The sequence below is a fragment of the Lycium barbarum genome, chromosome 8 (assembly GCF_019175385.1).
Source record: "Lycium barbarum isolate Lr01 chromosome 8, ASM1917538v2, whole genome shotgun sequence".
In the NCBI taxonomy this organism is placed as follows: Eukaryota; Viridiplantae; Streptophyta; class Magnoliopsida; order Solanales; family Solanaceae; genus Lycium; species Lycium barbarum.
This window is the reverse complement of record NC_083344.1, coordinates 21247478-21267650: the sequence shown is the minus strand read 5'-3', so window position 1 is coordinate 21267650 and position 20173 is coordinate 21247478. Positions and strand designations below refer to the sequence as shown.

The following is a 20173-nucleotide window of genomic DNA, read 5'->3' as shown; positions in this document are numbered from 1 at the left end:
ACCTCACCACTAGTTAAAAAAAATAAGATAAGGTGTATATATATAATAAGGGTGAAAATTATAAATTATAAATTATACATTATTTTGCCTTTTAAGTGGCTTTTTACTTTATTACTCTATAATAAAATATAAAAAGAAAAGAAATATCAAGTCGAGTGATCTTATTAAAATAACATAAAAATATTTTTTTTATTTGTAATAAATAAATTTGGTTAAAGTTGAATGATAATTTGAGGGAGGGAATTTATTTTAAGTGTGAAGAAGTTAGTGGAGGGATGTGCCGCGTAGGGCAGGCACGTGTGATACTTATGAAGAGAGAGGGATGGGAAATAGATGCGGGCCGTTCCTTCCACGTACCCTTTCACGTGGCACCCAAAAAGAGGAACCCCTATCAAATCCAGCCTTCGAGAAGTTACTCTCCCCTTCTTACTTTCTCTCTTCTCCTTAATTCTTCTCCCTTTACATGCTCTAATTCTACAGTGCCATTAAAGATGACTGCATCGCCTGTGGTGGCGATACGTAATTTCAACAACTTGTTCTTTCCTCCATTTCCTTCCTCTTCCACCTTCCTCAGGTAAATTAAATCTTTTGTTTTGTAAAAGAAGAATTGCTGTTTTTAGCAAAAACTCACTTATCTTTTGGTGACAGATTCAACTCTTCGAGTAGTAGAAGAAGACCTCTTGCACAATTCTTCCGAGGGCAGAAAAGTAAGAGTAAGGTAGGAGGATACAAGATTAGAGCTGCCAAGGTCCAGGTACTTACTTCCCATTTCTCTCTTTAATTTACTACCTCTATGCTTCTGCATTCTTCACACCAAGTACCAAACATTGAACTCCCTCCGTCCCAATTTAAGTGTCTTAGTTTAATTTGACACGAATTTTAAGAAATAAAGGTTGATTTTTGAATCTTGTAGTCTTAAATTAAACATGTATAAAGTAGCAAAAAGTTATTCAAATCTTGTGGTCTTAAACTTATCAGGTAAGATGTTTAAATTTTCAACTTACTGTATGTAGGAGGAGGCACTCTTTTTGGATAGACCAAGAAGAAGAGACCAAGAAGAAGAGTAAGGCACTTAAATTGGGATGGAGACGGAGGGAGTAGTAAATTTAAAGGAGATATATGTATAAATTCTAATTTATTATGAAAGCGAAATTCTAATTTGTAAATTAAAAGTACATTCTATTCTAATTTATATTAAAAGTAGATAATATAAAAGTACATCAATGTTTGCTACAATTAAAAACTTGAATGACATATTTTCATGAATTTTGTTTCTACTGCTTGGTTGGGTGCTGGAAAATATCCCAAAAAAACATTTACTCACTCTGTTTCAATTTGTTTGTCTGGTTTTGACTTGGCACAGAGTTAAAGAGCTAAAGAAAGTAAAGAAGACTTTTGAATCTTGTGGTATTAAGATATTTAAATGCCCTTTAATTTTGTGGTCTGAAATATGCCATGTGAAAAGTTGAAACTAAAGAGTTGCCAAAAAGGAGGAGAGAGGTAGAGTTGTTCTTTTTGAAATGGAGGGAGTAATAATAATGTTACATATTTGATAGTTTTAATGATTTTATTTTGAGTGTTATAGATTGATAATAATGTCAAAGTGTAGGTTGGAACATCGATACAAAGTTAAGTGCTGAGGTAGTTGTGAAGGAAAACGACTTCATCCCAGAGTGAGAAAAGTCATCCTTAGGTGGAAAATGGTTTCCTTGGAAAATATGTTATAGCAACCAAACACAAGAATGACTTATTTTACAGAAAATATGATTTTGACTTATTCTCCGTCATGGTAATTTTGTGTGCTTATTCGGGTATGCTCTTTTTGGGATCAATGAAATGACTGTTCAATTTTTCCTGTATTGATAGTTATCCTTTGTCCCAATTTATGTGGGCACCATTTGACTATGTACGGAGTTTAAGAAAGAAAGGAAGTCTTTTGAAATTTATGGTCCAAAACAAGCCTTAGATATTTGTGAGGCTCTAAATTATCTCATAAAGTTAAATTATGTCTAAATATAGAAATGTGACATTCTTTTTGGGACAGACTAAAAAGGAAAGTGAGACATAAATTGGGATAGAGGGAGTATCAGTATAGCCTAGCGTCTAGTGGGAAGCATTGAAAGGCCAGCAGCTCTTGTACCTTGTTTCATAGCTCTATGTGGATAATTAAAGATGTCATTTTCTTGAGGAATCACGTTGAGCAGTCTCATGGTGGTTGTCCAATAAATCACTATCAAGTTTGTGATTTCTTTGAGCTGATTTTGGTCCCTGTGTAGTCATGGAAAATGAGATGTCTCTACTTTTGGCTCTCCAATTTGGACTAATAAATAGCGGATGTATTAACTAGGAAGGCTTATGAGATGAAATGTAAATAGGTTGAAGTTTGTTCAAGGGTCTACGAAGCTGTTGCAAATTCTTTGCTTTGCTGATCATAAAGTATCTGAATATGGGATCGTAAGCATGAAATATACATATTCACTGCAGAAATGTATTCCTAGAAAGTTGAAGTATAAGAAAATTAGCACTTATTATTTAATATCAAAAGGAGGACTTCCTTGAGAAAGATCAATTTATGTGGTATTACTGTCATGACTTCCCTTACATTTTCCTGCACTCTTGCAGGAGTTAATTTGCTAGAGATGAGCGTTGATTCCTTCAGCTTTCCTTCTAACCATGTGCACAAAAAATGCCAAAGATTTAACTTTTGTGCACTCCCTTTTTCCAGTGAACAACAACAGCGTTCAGGAAAGTCCTCCTTATTATGTAATTTTCGGGGTGCTGAACTGCCTTGAGACATTTCAATTTGAAAGTCTGATGTGCTCGATAAGTACTATTTCTTTTTTTTTTTTTTTCTTTCTTCATGCCCAAACTACGTGGACATGTTTAATGTTTAAGTAGGGTCACTAAGGTCTATGCCAGGGCTTTGTTTTAGAGAGTGGTATGAGCAGTTTAACATTTCATAGTCTAAATCATAAGACAGAGAACTAAATCCTTTGTCAGGAGTATGCTTTTGTGCATATCCCAGTACTTGGTAATCACAATGCTACCTAGACATATTATTCTCTTTTTTGTCGTGTTCACTTTTTCTGGTAGCATCTGATGTAGGAATTGATGATGGAGCCAATTGATCTGGACAGTTATCTCCTTTTTATAAGGACATGACCAATCTGCACCTCAAGTATAATGGTGAAGAGTTTGTCATTCTCACATTTTCTCCTTCCTATATCTTCTTCAATCTTAGAAGTTAGGACCCGAGGCAGACTATTGACCACCTCCCTCAGACTATCTGGCCACCTCACCCTACAGATTCTTCTTCTTTTTCTTCTTCGACTTCCACTTTGCCCCTCCCCATCCACAGAAACTCACAAAAGCCCCCCAGGTGTCTCTTTTTCCCTGATTTATCCTATAATTAGTAATTTGTTGCCTGGTTTATGGGCAATTTGTGGGGTTAAATTTCGATAGAACTACGTTTTGCATGTAAATTACTATGGTCATTTATCCACTGCACAATATGTTATGCCACAATCGGAAGAAAAATTCTTGTCTCACCTATGATCTTATACAATACAAATGAGATATCCTAACTTATCCTAATTATGTAAACCAAACGACAGCTAATTTTGCTTTCCTTGTCTGGTTCCTTTCTTGGCTGACCTCTGTTCTTGAAAGCGAACAAGATTACTACTGTCCTATGGGAAACTTAAATATTTGATTTCTTCATTTGTGCTCATGATTGTAGGAAGAAGCTACTCAAATGCTGGACGCTTTCTCTCCATTCGAAGTTTCCCCTGGTCTGGCTCATCCACTAGGAGTATCAGAAATTGAAAGTGGAATAAATTTTGCAATTTTTTCTCAGCATGCTTCTGCTGTTACGCTTTGCATAATTCTTCCAAAAAGGTTAGACTGAAATCACACTTGGATGGTATATATTGTTATCTTCAAGTCTGGTCTTAGTTGCAAATTCTAGCTGTTAAGTTCTATTGCTAATCTTGCCTCTTAACGTTTGTTTATGTGGAGACATTATATGATTTGCATAATCAGAATGATTTGATATGATTAGGATTTGAATATGTAAATGGGAATTAATTTTGTAATTATATGCTAACCAAAAATGTATACAATGTAATAGCTATAATCCCAACCGAGCTTGAGGGAATAATCAAGCTTTCTATTTCATCTCATACTTTTCCCAATATTCAATATGGTATTAGACTCATAGAGGAATTCTCATCTCTCTTTCCTTTCCTTCTTACCCCCCAAAGCCTCTGGGTGGAAAAGAGAATCTTCTGTATCTGCCCAGTTTAATTTGGTGGTGTAGGAGTAATTTATGAGTGTCACTTTCTATCCAAAAGAATCACAGGACTCGAACGACCTTAGACCGAGAAGCCCATCGCCAACAGTTTCACTGTCAGTAGTGACGTGCCGATTTGCCTGAGCTTCGCCCATGTGCAGGGAGGCAGAATTCCGGCATCTCTTCTAGCCGATCTGACATCAATGGAGTCGCCTGACGTCGAATAGCCATCTCCAGTGGTCTCCTTTCTCAATTTCTTGCTGGAACAGATCCAGATCACTAATCCGAGATATACTGAACCTCAATTTTTTGGCAAACCCATTGTTTAGGATGGCGAGAGGCGAGGCGTGGCAATAAGGGCTTGCCTCACGCCTCATGGCGAAGCGTGGCGAGCGGTGTTAGAAGCGAGGCGAGAATTAACACAAAAAATTAAAATATTAAATATGCATATGCAAATACCCAAAAACTCAAAATACTCAACAAAATACTAGCAAATATTTCAATTGAAAAACAAGTAGATAGTTGATACTAAAGTCTGAAAGTCTCCAACTAGATAGTTAATAAGTCATAAGACACACAAATTCAAAACCAAATTATAACGATGCAACATCTATTCTTCTTCAAGATCTCCAAATTCTTCAACCACAAGAGTGTTAGCATTATATTGGCTCTCATCTTCTTCATCAACTAGGGATCGACTTGAACTTGAAGCCACCCCTTTATCCTTGTTCATTGGACTTGAACAACTCGCCCTAAGATCATAGATGCTCTCCTCAACTCCACTTGCCGAATCAATAATACCCCAAGTGAGACCACCATCTTCTGACTCTTCCTTTGCATCCTTTGCATGCTCTTCGGGTGCTCCAGTTAGCCATTCATTTACATCCTTAATACCCTCCAACCTAATTGGATCAATGGTGTCACGAGCTTTATAACAACGCTTCAATGTTCTATTGTACTTAATACACACTAGATCATTAAGATGTTTTATCTCAAGTCTATTCCTTTTCTTGGATTGAATCTGTGCACAAGTTGTAGAGAGTAATTAAAGAATACTAATAAAATAAGGATAATGTAATATAGAATAGAATAAATCTTCTTCTAAGTTCTCGCATATTCATACACACTCTAATTTCTTTCACTTCGAGCTACAGGTTAAGCTTAGTACTTTGATGGCAAACTTTTGCAAGGCTAGAACATGATTACCATATTGCATCCATCATTCGGCTATAGAAAAAATATTAAAGTATTAACTATTATGTATAAAGAAATCAAAAACAACTAACTTACTCGGTGACAAATGGTCTCCAGCTCTAATGGCAGATTCCTAACCAAATGTCCCATCTATGTACTTACCAAGCTCACTCGACATTTTATCTACCACATTTTGATCAGGGACAACTTCTCAACACATGAAATGTAGTCATCCCACACTTTTGCATCCAAAGTTTCAGCAGCTTCATTCTTATAATACAACCCTGGGTTCAGAATATGTCTTGCTGCATGCAAAGGTCGATGAAGTTGACCTGACCATCTTTTATCAATGATCTCAAAAACTTTGTCATACTGCTTCTCATCACTCCTAAATGATTTTGCAATAGATTCTTTGGCCAGATCCATAGCTTTATAAAGATAGCCCATTGGTGGTTTTTTCACCCCATCCACCAAACAAAGTACGATAATCAAAGGACCACCAACTTTAAGTGCCTTAACAACATCATTCCAAAATGCTGGAGAAACAATATGCCTCGCAACCTCTTTCCCCGTTCCATTCATTTGAAGTGACCAGGCTTTTTAAGTTTTTCTTTTGCATGTAAAAACTATGAAAAGTCTAGAAAGCTGTTGCAAATCTAGTCTTGCTCGGTCTCACCAAATTTCTTTCATTTGTAAACTTCCTCATCAAGTTTAATAGCAATGGCCTCTGACTAATGTAAGCATACATCTTAGTGGCCTTGATAAAAACTATAAAAGAAATACAAAATAGTTAATAAGTATAGATTGTAAAGAAAGTGGATGCTATATTAAACACAAGTACACAACTGTATTAAAGTTACCTGAAGCATACGGGTTCATCTCGAAAATGTCACCAAATATCAAATTGATACAATGGGCAACACATGGAGTCCAATAAATATGTGGAAATATGCCCTTCATCATGTCACCTGCTTTTACATTTTCACTAGCATTATCGGTAACCACTTGTACAACATTATCCTTTCCAATTAACTCAATAGTCTTCTCAAACAAGCTGTACATTTTAGTGGAATCTGTAGAAGAGTTCACTTTGTGTTCTTCAACAATCTTGTCCACCTTCTTCACCTCTTTTTTGAGATAAGTAACTCTATACTCAAACTTCGTGATAGGTGGGAGGCTTCATTCCAGAGCCATATTCTCCTATGTAGGCAATGACTTTTTTAAAACTTTTGCAATTGACACAATTGAAAGGGAGCCCTGGATCATAGACCCATCTTACAAAAGCACCTACAACATGACCCCTTAAAAGCTTCTTGGTTCTTTCTATACTCGAATTATTACCCGCCCCTTCCTTTGACTTCTGTGAGTAATAAAGATTCAAAGGACCTTTCGTCCCGGTCTTCCTTTTTTGAGTTTTGGAGGGAGGAGGCTCCATTCATCAACTTCATCCATATCATCATCATATGATCAGCCACACATGTATCGAAACTCATTTGAGTTTTTGCCATATTCTTTTGTTCCATATAAGCTCTTATTTCCGCTATAACCGATTCCGGACATCTTGTACAAGGTTAGAATCTGTTCAGATACCAAGTAAATGTTGTTTGTGCCGGGTTATTTCACCGTTGCTGCTTTTTTCACAAAAAATACATATAACTTCATGCGGAGTTTGACCTTTTCTACCAAAATTCCAATCTATGTCTTTGCTCTCGGAACGGGATGATGACATGATTGAAATCTGTTTATATAACTATAAAAGACAAAAACTCATATAACTTAAAAAATAATAACAATACTGAAATGGAAAAAAAGAAATCTTCGGAATAGGGTCATCGGCCGGCTGCCGGAAAAGTCAGATATGCCTGAACAAGGCTAATCTGCTGCAGCGGCTGTCGGAAAAGTCAAAGAAAGAAAGAAGAAAGAAAAGAAAGAAGAATAAGAAGAAGAAGAAGAAGGAGGAAAGAAACAGGTAAGGAAAACCCTAGCTGCAGCGACTGAGGAAGATGGAAATGCATCAGCGGCTGAAAGTGAAACCCTAGGTAAAAATTAATCTCTTGCTCTCTTTATTCTGTTTTGTTTTAAGTTACATACATTTTTTTTTTGAATTAAAAGGCGTCGCCATGCTTGCGTTTCGCCACAGCTCGCCTTTCTCGTCTCAACCTCGCCTTTCCAAAAAAGCCACGCCTTGGCTATTAATGGCGATGAAGGCTCGCCACTCCTCACCTCACACGAAAAGGCATAAGACGCTCGCCTTCCTAAACACCGGGCAAATCCCTGTTGGGATTCACTTTTCCGGCACTCCAGCATTTGGAATTTCAACCGTCTGACACTTCTGGAATTCACTTTCTAGAATCTAAGATCTGTCTTTTCAGGTAGTCTTCAGGTGATATCAGTGTCTTGGTCTCGATTTTGGAGTTCTACTATTTAATTGTCAGTTTTAGAATTATTTGGATACCTCTATAAGACCAAAAGATAGATTTTTTAATACAGGTGGTATTGAACTTCTTTTTTCCGTCCATTTCATGTTCTCCCACTATTACTACTATGAATTGGAGGGTAATAGTAATTACATGTCATAGTCTGCTTCAATTGAGCTATGTTTATAGTTCAAGGATTTGATGATCACCTAGTTAAAAGTGGTAGTGATATTGCTGCTACTGAAAGAACTAAGTGAATAGAATTGACGCACAATTATGTGGTCTTTTGTGGAATTAATCTGAGTCCTATATTGCTCAATTTATCTCACTCTTGTAAAACTTAAAAGGTTTGGACTAATGCAAAGGCTTTGTATACGAATGATGTACAAAACATATACTAAGTCTTTTCAGATATTTTCCAACTACAACAAAATGATCAGGATATGGCAAGTTACTTGGGGTAAATCAAATCAGTTGACTCTCTTATGACACTTTCTGGTAGTACACTACACGAGCTACAACGAGTGACGTTATTTATCGTTTGGTGTTTAAAGGACTCTGATGTGATCTTGGCTCTGTAAGGAATCAAATCTTGGGAGGTCTCACGGTTCCTTCCCTAGAAGACGTCTTGGCACGGTGCTGGTGTATCTCTCCACATATAGTTGATACTGATGAAGTTGAGATTGGAGAAGCTTGTGCTGTAGCTCTAATTGCTTCACGTTTTTGGAGAAGCTTGCTGTCCGAATTCTTCGTTGATCGTCTAAAGGGCATGGCTGCCATGGTAGTGTGATCCTTTTTTCCTTCCCGTTGGTTAGGAGGGTTTGGTTGGATCTTCCCGTAGGTCTCTTGAGTGTGCATATTTTTTGTGAATGAGTCTTTGTCTTTTTATTCAGGATTGGAACATGTTTTATCATAACATTCCTCCGATTTCGTCCTGCCTAATTTGAGAAAAAATTCCCTCAAAGTGGGCAGTGGTTTCTTCTTTCCAAGAATTTGATAAAGAAGTTCATCGAATTCATGGTCCAATCCTGTCAGAAATAGATATACCCTTTTTTTTTTTCGCTTTTACATTATCCACAGGACACTCTGATTCATGATTATAGAGCATTGATCTAATGCGTACCACAGAAAAACGTTCTCATTATTGTAAGTTGTTATCTCTCTCCCTGCCTAGCTTTTTTTTTTTTACATCTAAACAAGTCTCGCTAATAGCCTCCAAAACATCTCTAGAAGTGGGTAGCAACAATATGGTTTACCTATTGTAGGTTCCATGGAGCTTCGCGCTTTTTCGTCTCTCTGGTTAGGTTCCAAGTTTCCATCCAACATTGATGCCAAACAGGTGAATTGTGCCGATTCCAAGTAATTCCTGCCGTTGAGAACTGAAAGAACAATTGAGAGGATTCATTGCCTTGGTTCATGGTTGTCTCGACTGGAACTTCCTTAACAGAACTATTGGCTTCGGTTGATGTTGCTGGGTGATGTTGCCTAGTTGTTGAGCTGCTTTGATCTGAATCTCAATTCAAGTTCTTAATGAAGTTTTGATGATTGACAAGCAGTGTATAATTAACAATCAATGTTCAAGAAAGATGGGCAACTATATACAAGAACTAGGTCCTTAACAGATCTCCAAAAGAAACTGGTAAAGCAGGCAACAAGGATGCAGGATGAACCGGGTCCTTTGCAGAAGAGGTGGAGACTGTTTGGTCCATGCAAGACAGGCTGTTCCAAGCGCAAAGAGGAATCCTTGAAGAATTGGGATTAAGGCTTAATCCAATTCTACAAGGAACACAAGTTCAAGACTTGGAATTATTATCATAATTAAACACATGGAATTAGCCTTGATGTAGGAGAAGGTCGACGCAGTTTGGAAACCAAGTTTGACTTGGTTTAGGTTCTTGAATTTCTTGAACTTATTCTACTAGGATTTGGAGCTACTTTTATATGAAGCATTACATTGATGCTGAGGGGGAGGGGGGGGGGGGGGTGTGAGGGCGATGAAATAACAACCAAGATAGCAAGGCCACAAGCACAATAGTTTTCTTACAGAAAGGATTGGGCTTTAACATCCCTAAGGACGGCTTGCCACAACCCTGGCTTCAACATCCATCAGGACGACTTGCCACAAACTTAGCTTCAACATCCATCTGGACGGCTTGCCAAGCTAGTCGAACAACAAATTTGATCATAGATGTAAAAGTTTTTCTTACGACTTCAACATCCCGAAGGACGGTTTGCCAAGCTACTTAACTCGGAAAATTTTTTTTACACTACTAAATTAAGGACTAGCCTTTCCATACATTTCGAGGAGAACAAGAGAGATATTTAGAAAGCACTTATTTATTTGATATAGCAAAGTTTACAAGATGATTATTTGATGATCTTCCAAGTACTACATAGTCTCCTTTATATAGGAGTTGGAAGACTAATACAAGGCAAACCTATATACATGGCAAACTTATACAAATGGGTCCCTTAAACATGTGGTGGACCCTAATAAAACAAGAAATACATAAACCTAAGCATGACAAAGCATGTGCAAACACTTGAAAGCATGTGGAAGTAGAAATATATACATGAAAAAGCATGTGACGCCATATGGTAGCATGTGCAAGTGGGGTAGACTTCTGTCTTCTTTTAGATAGCATGTGTAAGCTTGTGGAAACCATGTGGTGAGCATGTGAAAGTAAGGAAATATAAAATTATAGGAAGATTTGTCTTGGCATGGGTAGTAAACTTTTGAGGGTAATTTGTTGAGATAAGTAAGGATAAGTGGTGAAAATCTTGCATACGTAATTAAGCATCATCCCATGTGGCAGTGTTTGATGGTGGAGATGGCGGGCTCATGTAACCTTCATCTATCCGTCTTTCGGCGTCATGCTTTTTCTCGGAACTTTCTTTGTTTTCTTGGCTTGTTTTCAACGACCTTGTGTAGTAGCATTTTTTGTTGGATGATCCCGCTATATTGTGCTCCATTTTTTATGAATTCTGAGATGGAATATTTAATCTTATCCTTGTGATAGCCTGAGTGACCATCCCTGATGATTTCATACGGTACTTGGTACTCCTTTGCCGTCTTTCAGACTCTTTCCAGTGGGGATGATTATCAGTACAATTCCAACGCGCCCACTCCTTTGGCCATATCTCCTTTGGAATGCACTTATTTTACTGGAAAATAATTCTTTGTACTTCGCTATATTCATCTTCCAAGGATAAGATAGAGATGAGGAATTTCCACCAGAATGAAATATCGGCTGCGCATAGACCTTTCTGTCAATAATCTTTACTGGCCGATGTAACATGAATACTTTTGCTGCATAGGAATCTCGAAAACATTGGACCCAATACTTTCGTGGTTTAAACCATTGTAGAAATTTCTTGAGAGCAGGTTCAACCTTGTCAAAATCCCATAACATATCACACTTGAATTCCATAAAGATGTAATACTAGTGACACAAGTACCAAGAAAACCATAATAGCTCTTGTGGAAAATCATTACAGAATGGGTATTCTGGATTGACTCCAAACGACTTAAGGCTGGATCCTCCATATTGCCTTAAAACTTGAAGCTCATAGAAAGTCCTTCTTTCTATAAGGATGGATCGATCAAACGGGTCTACGACCTAGCTGAATAATTTTGGTGGATGATTTGCTATCCTGGATGAACTGGCTCTTGGTGAGCTTCCAAGCATGAAAATTTGGCTAGTTGGCTTTTTCTTTTGCTTGTCCTGTTCTGACAAAAATCTCTTTGAAATTCGTCTAGCCTGAATAGGAAATCTGCTAGAATATTATCCTTCCCTTTGAGGTGCTTCACTTGGAATTTGTAAGGGGAGAATCACTGTGCCCATCTGAGAATCTGCGATTTGGAATAATTTTTGGATTTATCTCGATATTCGAGAGAGCCTTCATATCATTTCTTTAGAAATTCTGTGTGAATTAAAAAAAATTGAACTTCTGAATTTCGTTCTTCACTGCAAGAATTTCTTTGAATGTGGAATGATAGTGTTGTTCCGCATCTTTGAACTTTCCACTGGCCATCTTTTTCTTCAAGAAGTATTGCGCTACAATATTGGCATCAGTCTGTAATATTTTCCTTCCGTCTGAGGGGATATGGAGGGCTTTGGTTTGTTTGGATATTTCTTTTATTTTTTGAACTCCTTCATCTTGTGTCTTCCTCCTAACTTGGGCATTTTTGTAAGAGGAGAAATGTATGTAGAGACATTAGGGATAAAATCTCTAACATAATTAATCACACCTAAAAATTGCTAGAGTTGCTTTGTTGTGAAGCTAGTGTCTGAAACCTAGCAAATGTGTGGCCCCCATCTGTATGTTCCATGGACAAAATGCATTCTCAGAAAATCAATTTCTTTTTGAACAAGAACCATCTTTTTTTGCTGAGACTATTATTTCATTTTCCCTTATTAGATCATGAAACTGATGGAGCAAGTTGAGGTGTTCTTCCACAGTATCACTAAATAGTAATATGTCATCAATGTAAATTAGTGATGTGTGAAGGATGGGTTGAAATATTTTTATCATGGCCTTTTAGAAAAGAGAGGGTGTAGTTTTTAACCCAAATGGCATGACTTTCCATTGAAAGTGGTGATCGGGTACGCAGCCTATTTTTGCTCTTTCTTCAGGGTGTATTCCCAATTGCCAAAACCTGAATTTAAGGTCAAACTTGGAGAAGTATTTAGCTTTGGCTAAGTGTGAGAAAAGGGTAAGTTTATTTGGGATAGAGAATTTATCATCTTGGGATAGAGGTGTGATTAATTATGTTAGATTTTATCCCTAATGTCTCTACACACATTTCTCCACTTAGAAAAATGTTCAACGTTTGGGGGAAAACACAAGATGAAGCAGTTCAAAAGATAAAAGAAATATCCAAAGAAGTCAAAGCTCTCCATATCCCCTCAGACGAAAGGAAAATATTACAGACTGATGCCAGCAACGAATGTTGGAGTGCGGTACTTGTTGAAGAAAAAAATGGCCAGCGGAAAATTGTGGATATGCCAGTGGAAGGTTCAAAGATGCAGAACAACACTATCATTCCACTTTCAAAGAAATTCTTTTTGTGAATGAAATTAAAATGTTCAATTTCTTTTTAATTCACCACGGAAATTCTAATAGACACGATATGAAGGCTTTCCCGAATATGATCTAGATAAATTCAAAAATTATTCCAAATCCGTAGATTCTCATATAGGCACAGTGGTTCTCCCCTTACAAATTCCAAGTGAAGCACCTCAAGGGGAAGGATAATATTCTAGCAGGTTTCCTATCCAGGTCGGATGAATTTTCATAGAGATTTTTGTCAGAACAGGACAAACAAAAAAAAAAAAAAAAGAAAAAAAAAGACCAACTAGCCAAATTTTCATGCTTGCAAGCTCACTAGGAGCTAGTTTATCCACGATAGCAAATCATCCACCAGAATTATTCGGCCAGGTCGTGGACCCATTTGATCCATCCATCCTTATAGAAAGGACTTTTTATGAGCTTCAAGTTTTCAGGCAATATGGAGGATCCATCCTTAAGCCTTTTGGAGTCAATCCAGAATACCCATTCTGTCATGTATTCATATAGTAACTGGCCAATGATTTTCTACAAGAGCTATTATGGTTTTTTTGGTACTTGTGTCACCAGTATCATATCTTTAGGGAATTCAAGTGCGAGATGTTCCGGGATTTTGACGAGGTTGAACCTGCTCTCAGAAAATTTCTACAATGGTTTAAACCACGAAGGTATTGGATCCAATGTTTTCAAGATTCCTATGCAGCAAAAATATTCATGTTACATCGGCCAGTAAAAATTATTGACAACCGGATATTTCATTCTGGTGGAAATTCCCCGTCTCCATCTTGTCCTTAGAAGATGAATACAGCGAAGCACAGAGAATTATTTTCCAGCAAAATAAGTGCATTCCAAAGGAGATATGGCCAAAGGAATGGGCGTGTTGGAATTACACTGATAATCATCGTAAAGAGTAAAGAGTTCGACAGATAGCAAAGGAGTATCAAGTACCGTATGAAATCATCAGGGATGAAGTCACTCAGGCTATTGCAAGGATAAGATTTAATATTTCATCTCATAATTCACAAAAAATGGAGCACAATATAGCGGGATTTTCCAACAAAAAATGCTACTAAACAAGGTCGTTGAAAAGAAGTCTAGAAAACAAAGAAAGTTTCGAGAAAAAGCATGACGCCGAAAGATGGATAGATGAAGGTTACACGAGCCTGCCATCTCCACCATCAAACACTGCCACATGGGAGGATGCTTAATGACGTATGCAAGATTTTCACCACTTATCCCTACTTACTTCAACAAATTACCCACAAAAGTTTACCACCCATGCCAAGACAATCTTCCTATAATTTTATGTTTCCTACCTTACTTTCACTTGCTTTCCACAAGCTTATACATACTACTTAAAAGAAGACAAAAGTCTACCCAACTTGCACATGTTACCATATGGCGTCACATGCTTTTCCATGTATATATTTCTACTTCCACGTGCTTTCAAGTGTCTGCACATGCTTAGGCTTATGTATTTCTTATTTTATTAGGGTCCTCCACATGTTTAAAGGGATCCATTTGTATGATAATTTTGCCATGTAATATAGGTTTGTCTTGTACTAGTCTTCCAACTCCTATATAAAGAAGGCTATGTAGTGCTTGGAGGATCATCTTGTAAGCTTTTCTATATCAAATAAATGAGTGATTTCTAAATTTCTCTTGTTAATCTCCTCGAAATGTATGAAAAGGCTGGTCCTTAATTTAGTATCGGATTAAGAAATATTGAGCAAGTTAACTTGCTACAAAATACAAAAGTTTTCTGAGTTATATGATCTAAATCTGTAGTAGTGTAAAAGTTTTTCCGAGTTGAGTAGTTTGGCAAGCCGTCCTTAGGCATGTTGAAGCCCGCCTAGTTGTAAGAAAAACTTCTACATCTATAATTAAATTTACTGTTCGACTAGCTTGGCAAGCTGTCCTTATGGATGTTGAAGCCAGGTTTGTGGCAAGCCGTCCTTAGGGATGTTGAAGCCAAGTCCTCTCGGTAAGAAAATTATTGTGCTTGTGGCCTTACTATCTTGCTTGCCATTTCCTCGCCCTCACCCCCGAGAGACTATAGAGCTAATAGAGATAGATTTATATAGTGTCTTCAGCCTTCAGGCGATAGAGAATCAGTACAATGAAGAAGAATCTGTTCCTATCAAGATATATTCGTATAATTTTTTGAGTTGTAATAGTTAGATTCTTTTGGTCGACGTCGTAGACTCTAATCCTTTAGATTCATAGAGAATTTGTATTAGCTGTTGTTTTGAGTTTGTAAGGGGCTTCTTAGACTGGGCAGTGTTTTTGAAGAAGTTAGCTACACTTAGTTCCTTAGGTGCAAGAGTTGTAAATTTAAAACTGCTGAGTCATAGTGGAGATTTGGGGAAATCCTATTGGAAATAGGTCGTCGTTTTTTGCCTCCCTTGAACAAGGAGATTCCACGTAAAAATTCTTGTGTTGATTTATTATTCCGCAATTTACTTATATTGAAGAACGGGTTCTTCAGTATATAGGTGGCAACATAATCTATTACTAGTAAATGTTGTTTTAACCAAAAATGCTTTTATTTTATTCATTTGTAGAGGTTCAAATTTATATTAAAGAGAAAAACAAACTTAGAAATTAATCCCTTAATTCTAGGAGATTTGAGAATCAAGAATGATTTCAGCTTGCTCCTAAGTTCCGAAAATGCTTATAATCGAGCAAACTGATTTTATCAGATCCATTTAGATCTAACAAAATTTAATCTGATCATAGTTGATCATAATGGGATATTCACAAATCAACATTTGTGTATTGTGATTGACCTAATCAACCTACAAGATCTCTGAACTCCCAATCACACGGACCTCATCTTACAACTGATGAAGATGCTAATAACGATGAACAACCATACAAAGAAACTAGGCATGTTAAATGGACAATTTAGGTTGAATTTTTGCGGATCAAAATAAGCTGAATTAATAAATGGGTCTTTGCCCAACCCTCCCCAAAAGTTAGTTGAGCAGAGATGGGGTGGGTCAAGTTTTAATATCTTTAATTGTTTTCTTATAATTTGCTCCATGTAAAACTAATAATGTTTTCTTATTATTATAGCTATTATTATATATAACATATCAAAAAATTATTTAAATATTTTGATAAGGTTTCTCATTAGTCAGTTTGAGTTTCATGGTCCAAATCAGCCCAAACTTTTAAATGGACTGAATTTGAATGAGTTATGATGGGCTGAATTAATAAATGGGGCAGGTCATTGACTCTCCCAATCTTGGAGGTTGGATGGGTCATAATTTGTGGGCTATTTTATCACCCCTACAAGAAATTCCTGGACAAATTCAAATGTAATTTTGCCCATAGAAGAGAAAGTAGTATCATAGTCAAGAGTCAAATATCTGAGTACACTCTTTGCAAACAAATATGCCTTAAACCAATTAATGGACCTACATTAATCATATATGTAGAGCTGGAGGGCTAGTGGAGCTAGCCTGTACAATTTTTTTTTTTTGGGACAATGGTAACAATTCTATATATTAACAGGTATACTATACCAAACTGTATAGTCCCCAAGTAGACAATTACAAAAGTAGGATCACTCTAAGCTATGTTTCTTGTACGAATTGTCTAGAACATCAAATATATTTTCTGTTTCCCCTAGACATTCCTGTTTACACCAAATATAAAAAAGGGATAAACAATTCATCTTCAACTTCTGTATGCTGCACTGCTTGTTCTCAAAACATCTCTGGTTTCTCTCTTTCCATACGGCCCACCAAATACATGCTGGGACAATCCTCTATCTCTTTTTCTGCATGGTCAAGCTTCCTTCTCTGGTCCAGCTATGCAGAACATCTTTTGCCCTTGCTGGCATTACCCAACTGATCCCCCTCAAAATAATGAATAATCTCCATATCCACTCTGTCCACTTTTTTTTTATATTTATTTATACTATATATAAGCATGGGTTGGAGGTGGTTTCGTTGTCCACCTCCAACTCATGTAAAAAAAAAAAAAAACCGTGGACTCCATATTAAAAAATAAAGCAATATCCATGTAATTCTCAAAGTATCTCCCATTAAGTCAATAATGGTGATTAATTGTTCGGATGTTTATTGCAGTACTGTTTAATATCCTAAAAAGAAACTAAGATGGGTATTACATTCTCAAATGGCATTTTCCAATGTCTTAAGTTTCTAATTATATACACAGCACCATAATAGCCAAAATAATTTATTACTCCCTCCATTCCAAAATAAGTGTCCTTTTAGGCTTTTTATTTTGTTCCAAAATAAGTGACGCTTTAGGATTTCAAGAAGAAACTAATCCTATTCTTCCAAACTTACCCTTATTTATAATCAAGAATCATTAAATAGCTTTTCTTTTTTCTAAGCATTAATTAGGGGTAAGTTGGTAAAAATACTCCTAATTTTCTAGGAGTGAGCAATTTCTTAAGGGGTGTGCATGAACTAAAAGAGACTTATTTTGGAATGGAGGGAGTAGTACATATGATAGGTTAAGTAAAAAAAAAAAAAGGATAGAAATCTTATACCGCATCTATGCCCATGTTATATGACACAATATACATAATCACCATATGTATAAAAAGGTTTCACGTTTTAGCCTAGGGGGATGGTAGTTCAAATGACGTTTCCGTATTTAGTAGTAAAAAAATCAATAAGTTTTGAAATTCTGGTTCAAATTTGATTAGCGCGTAATTTAAAAAGTGTCTATTAGTCTTTTTCTTAAATAAAGTCATATAAACGGAAACAAAAAAATAACATCATGGCACAAATTATTGAACCCGTGCTCCCAAAATTTCTATCTTTACATACGTGACTTTCAAAAAATGTTGTAGAATATATCAATTCTTTTTATAATTGCATAAAAATAAAATTATAAATATATTTTGAATAAAATTATAAATATATGTTGGGCCCGTGCTGGCACGGGCTCTGGTATCTAGGACAATGTAAAAAGAGATGGTTGCTTGTCTCTGCCTGTTCCCCACAAATAAAACATCTAAAGCATAGCCAAACTCCTGTACTTTTTAATTTCTCCAGAGTCAAAACAGCTTCTTTGGCCATCAGCCAAGTGAAACATGCTACTTTATGAGGAAATTTTACCTTCCAAATCGTCTTCCAAGGCCAACATCCAACTTAGTTGTTAACTCTGTTCAAATCTATGTATGCCTCATTCACCTTGAGCATTCCCTTGCCAAACCATACAGTCTCCACTCCTAGTGATCCCTTCAAACTGAGCTAAAGAACTATAGAACTCAGTTATCCTTCCCAATTCCCAGTCATTGAATAGTCTCCTAAAAGTTGGATTCCATCCCTGTTCAGACCACACTTCAGCCACAGCCACAGTTACCTCCTGTTGTTGACATAAGTTGTAAATATCTGGGAAAAGTTGAAACAGAGTTTCCTGGCGAATCCACTTATCCTTCCACTTCCAGAAGGATACCTTCATTCCATCACTAACTTTAAACCTTACCTGTCTAATCATCTTTGGCCATAGATTTCTGATTGATCTCCACACACTGCACCCATTAGGAATTACTACTGGATTGGTGGTCCAGCTTCCTTCCTTGTCTTCTTATTCTGCATACAAGCGTTCAAAACCTGCCAGTTTTGTCACCGTAACTGCAAGCTTTGCCTTCTCCCTTGCAATCTTATACCTTTCCCTATTTGACCGCTTTTCCTCGTTGTCTATACTGTCAACCAACTTCACATATGCCACCTTCTTTACTTTCACCTTCCCTTGGACTTCTCCATTCCACCACCAGTCCCCTCGATGCCCACCAAAACTACATGTTGAGACCCCTAGCACCTCTCTAGCTACTTCCCTAACGCAACTGGCAATCCTATTGCACATACTGTTCGCATCCCCACTACTCCTCCAAGCTCCCATAGCCATCAATTTCTCACCCATCTCCACGGCACTAGCCATAGTCAAGCTCCCCCATCTGACCCTCTGTCGGTCCTCCACAACCCTCTTCTTCCTGCTTCCTCTTGATCTCCAAGTCAATCATCAAGAGCTTATGCTGGGTCGTAAGGTTCTCACTCGAAATAACCTTGCAGTCTTTTACATAGACCTTTATCAGCCTTCCTAAGGAGCAAAAAGTCTACCTGAGTCTTATGTTGGGTCGTAAGGTTCTCACGCGGAATATATTTGAAATGGTAAGGACAACATATGCACTTTTTAATTTTTTTTCCCTTGTAATTATACCAACAAGAGGGGGGTGGGGGTGGAGGGATTGCCCAAATATAAGCAAAAACCTTTCTGAACAGCATAGAGTACATTTCATTTTTAATTCGACTTGTAGGTATCATCACATCCCTCCATCTATTGCAGCTATTGTAAAGCAACTTATAGACATGTTAACATCGTGTACAACACTTCATCTTAGATGGAGGAAACCTAGAAATTATGTTAATGAAATGGTGTTAAACATTCTGGTGAAGGCAGCATGATTTTTTATTCTGCAGTAGTTGATGTTGTATTACCTTGAGATACCATTATAAATTCACTATGTAGTAAATGTCCAAATGATTTGTTACTCTTAGGATAAAGTAGGATAAAGTACCATACATTTACAAAGACATTGAACTAGTTTGAAACTACCTGTTCAGTTATCTTACCGGGGCTATACTATCCCTGGTGGGATCGTGCTCAATTTTTCTTGTATTTCATATGTCCATCTGCATAAAGCATGCTGAGTCAATATACATTTTATGGGAATGCCTGACAGTATTCATGATGGAATGATTGAATTGGCATTGGATCCACAGAAGAATCGCACGGGAAACATATGGCACATATGCGTTGAGGTATGAAGTAACTGTTTTATGTACCTTCGTTACTGTATCCACTCAGTCACCTTCAACGATTATGATTTGGCCCATGATAATCACATCATGTTGGCTCTCCACCTTCTATTCCCTTGTTGCTATTTGGTTGACCCGCTCCCTATTTTTGGTAGTGTCAAATGATTGATCTCCTTCCTCAATTAATACTCTAATGTGTTCATAGTTTCAACATAAACATATTGTGGTTGTGTTTCATTTCTTAAAGAAAAGTAAATATATTGTGGTTGGAACTGAATGTTCATCCAATTATATGTCCATGATTATTTGAATTTAATGTGTCTTCCCTGTAGTTCTTTTATTCAATGAGATTCCTGTCAAATGAAAACATTTCAAATCTTTTTTGAAGAGTTGTT

General features: G+C 36.9%; 1 protein-coding gene across 12 annotated transcripts in view; it reads left to right on the top strand.

Moving 5' to 3' along the window:
- Nucleotides 1-377: 377 nt before the first annotated feature.
- LOC132606036 (isoamylase 3, chloroplastic) overlaps nt 378-20173 on the top strand; it is a 52376-nt gene continuing 32580 nt past the window's right edge. Inside the window, exons 1-6 of one of the 12 annotated variants that reach the window (XM_060319336.1) lie at nt 387-574; nt 649-754; nt 1014-1063; nt 2623-2763; nt 3740-3897; nt 19703-19781. In XM_060319336.1, the coding sequence (XP_060175319.1) occupies nt 2674-2763; nt 3740-3897; nt 19703-19781 (327 nt within the window). In that variant the 5' untranslated portion in view covers nt 387-574; nt 649-754; nt 1014-1063; nt 2623-2673. The other 11 variants (XM_060319337.1, XM_060319341.1, XM_060319342.1 and 8 more) reach the window with 11 other exon arrangements.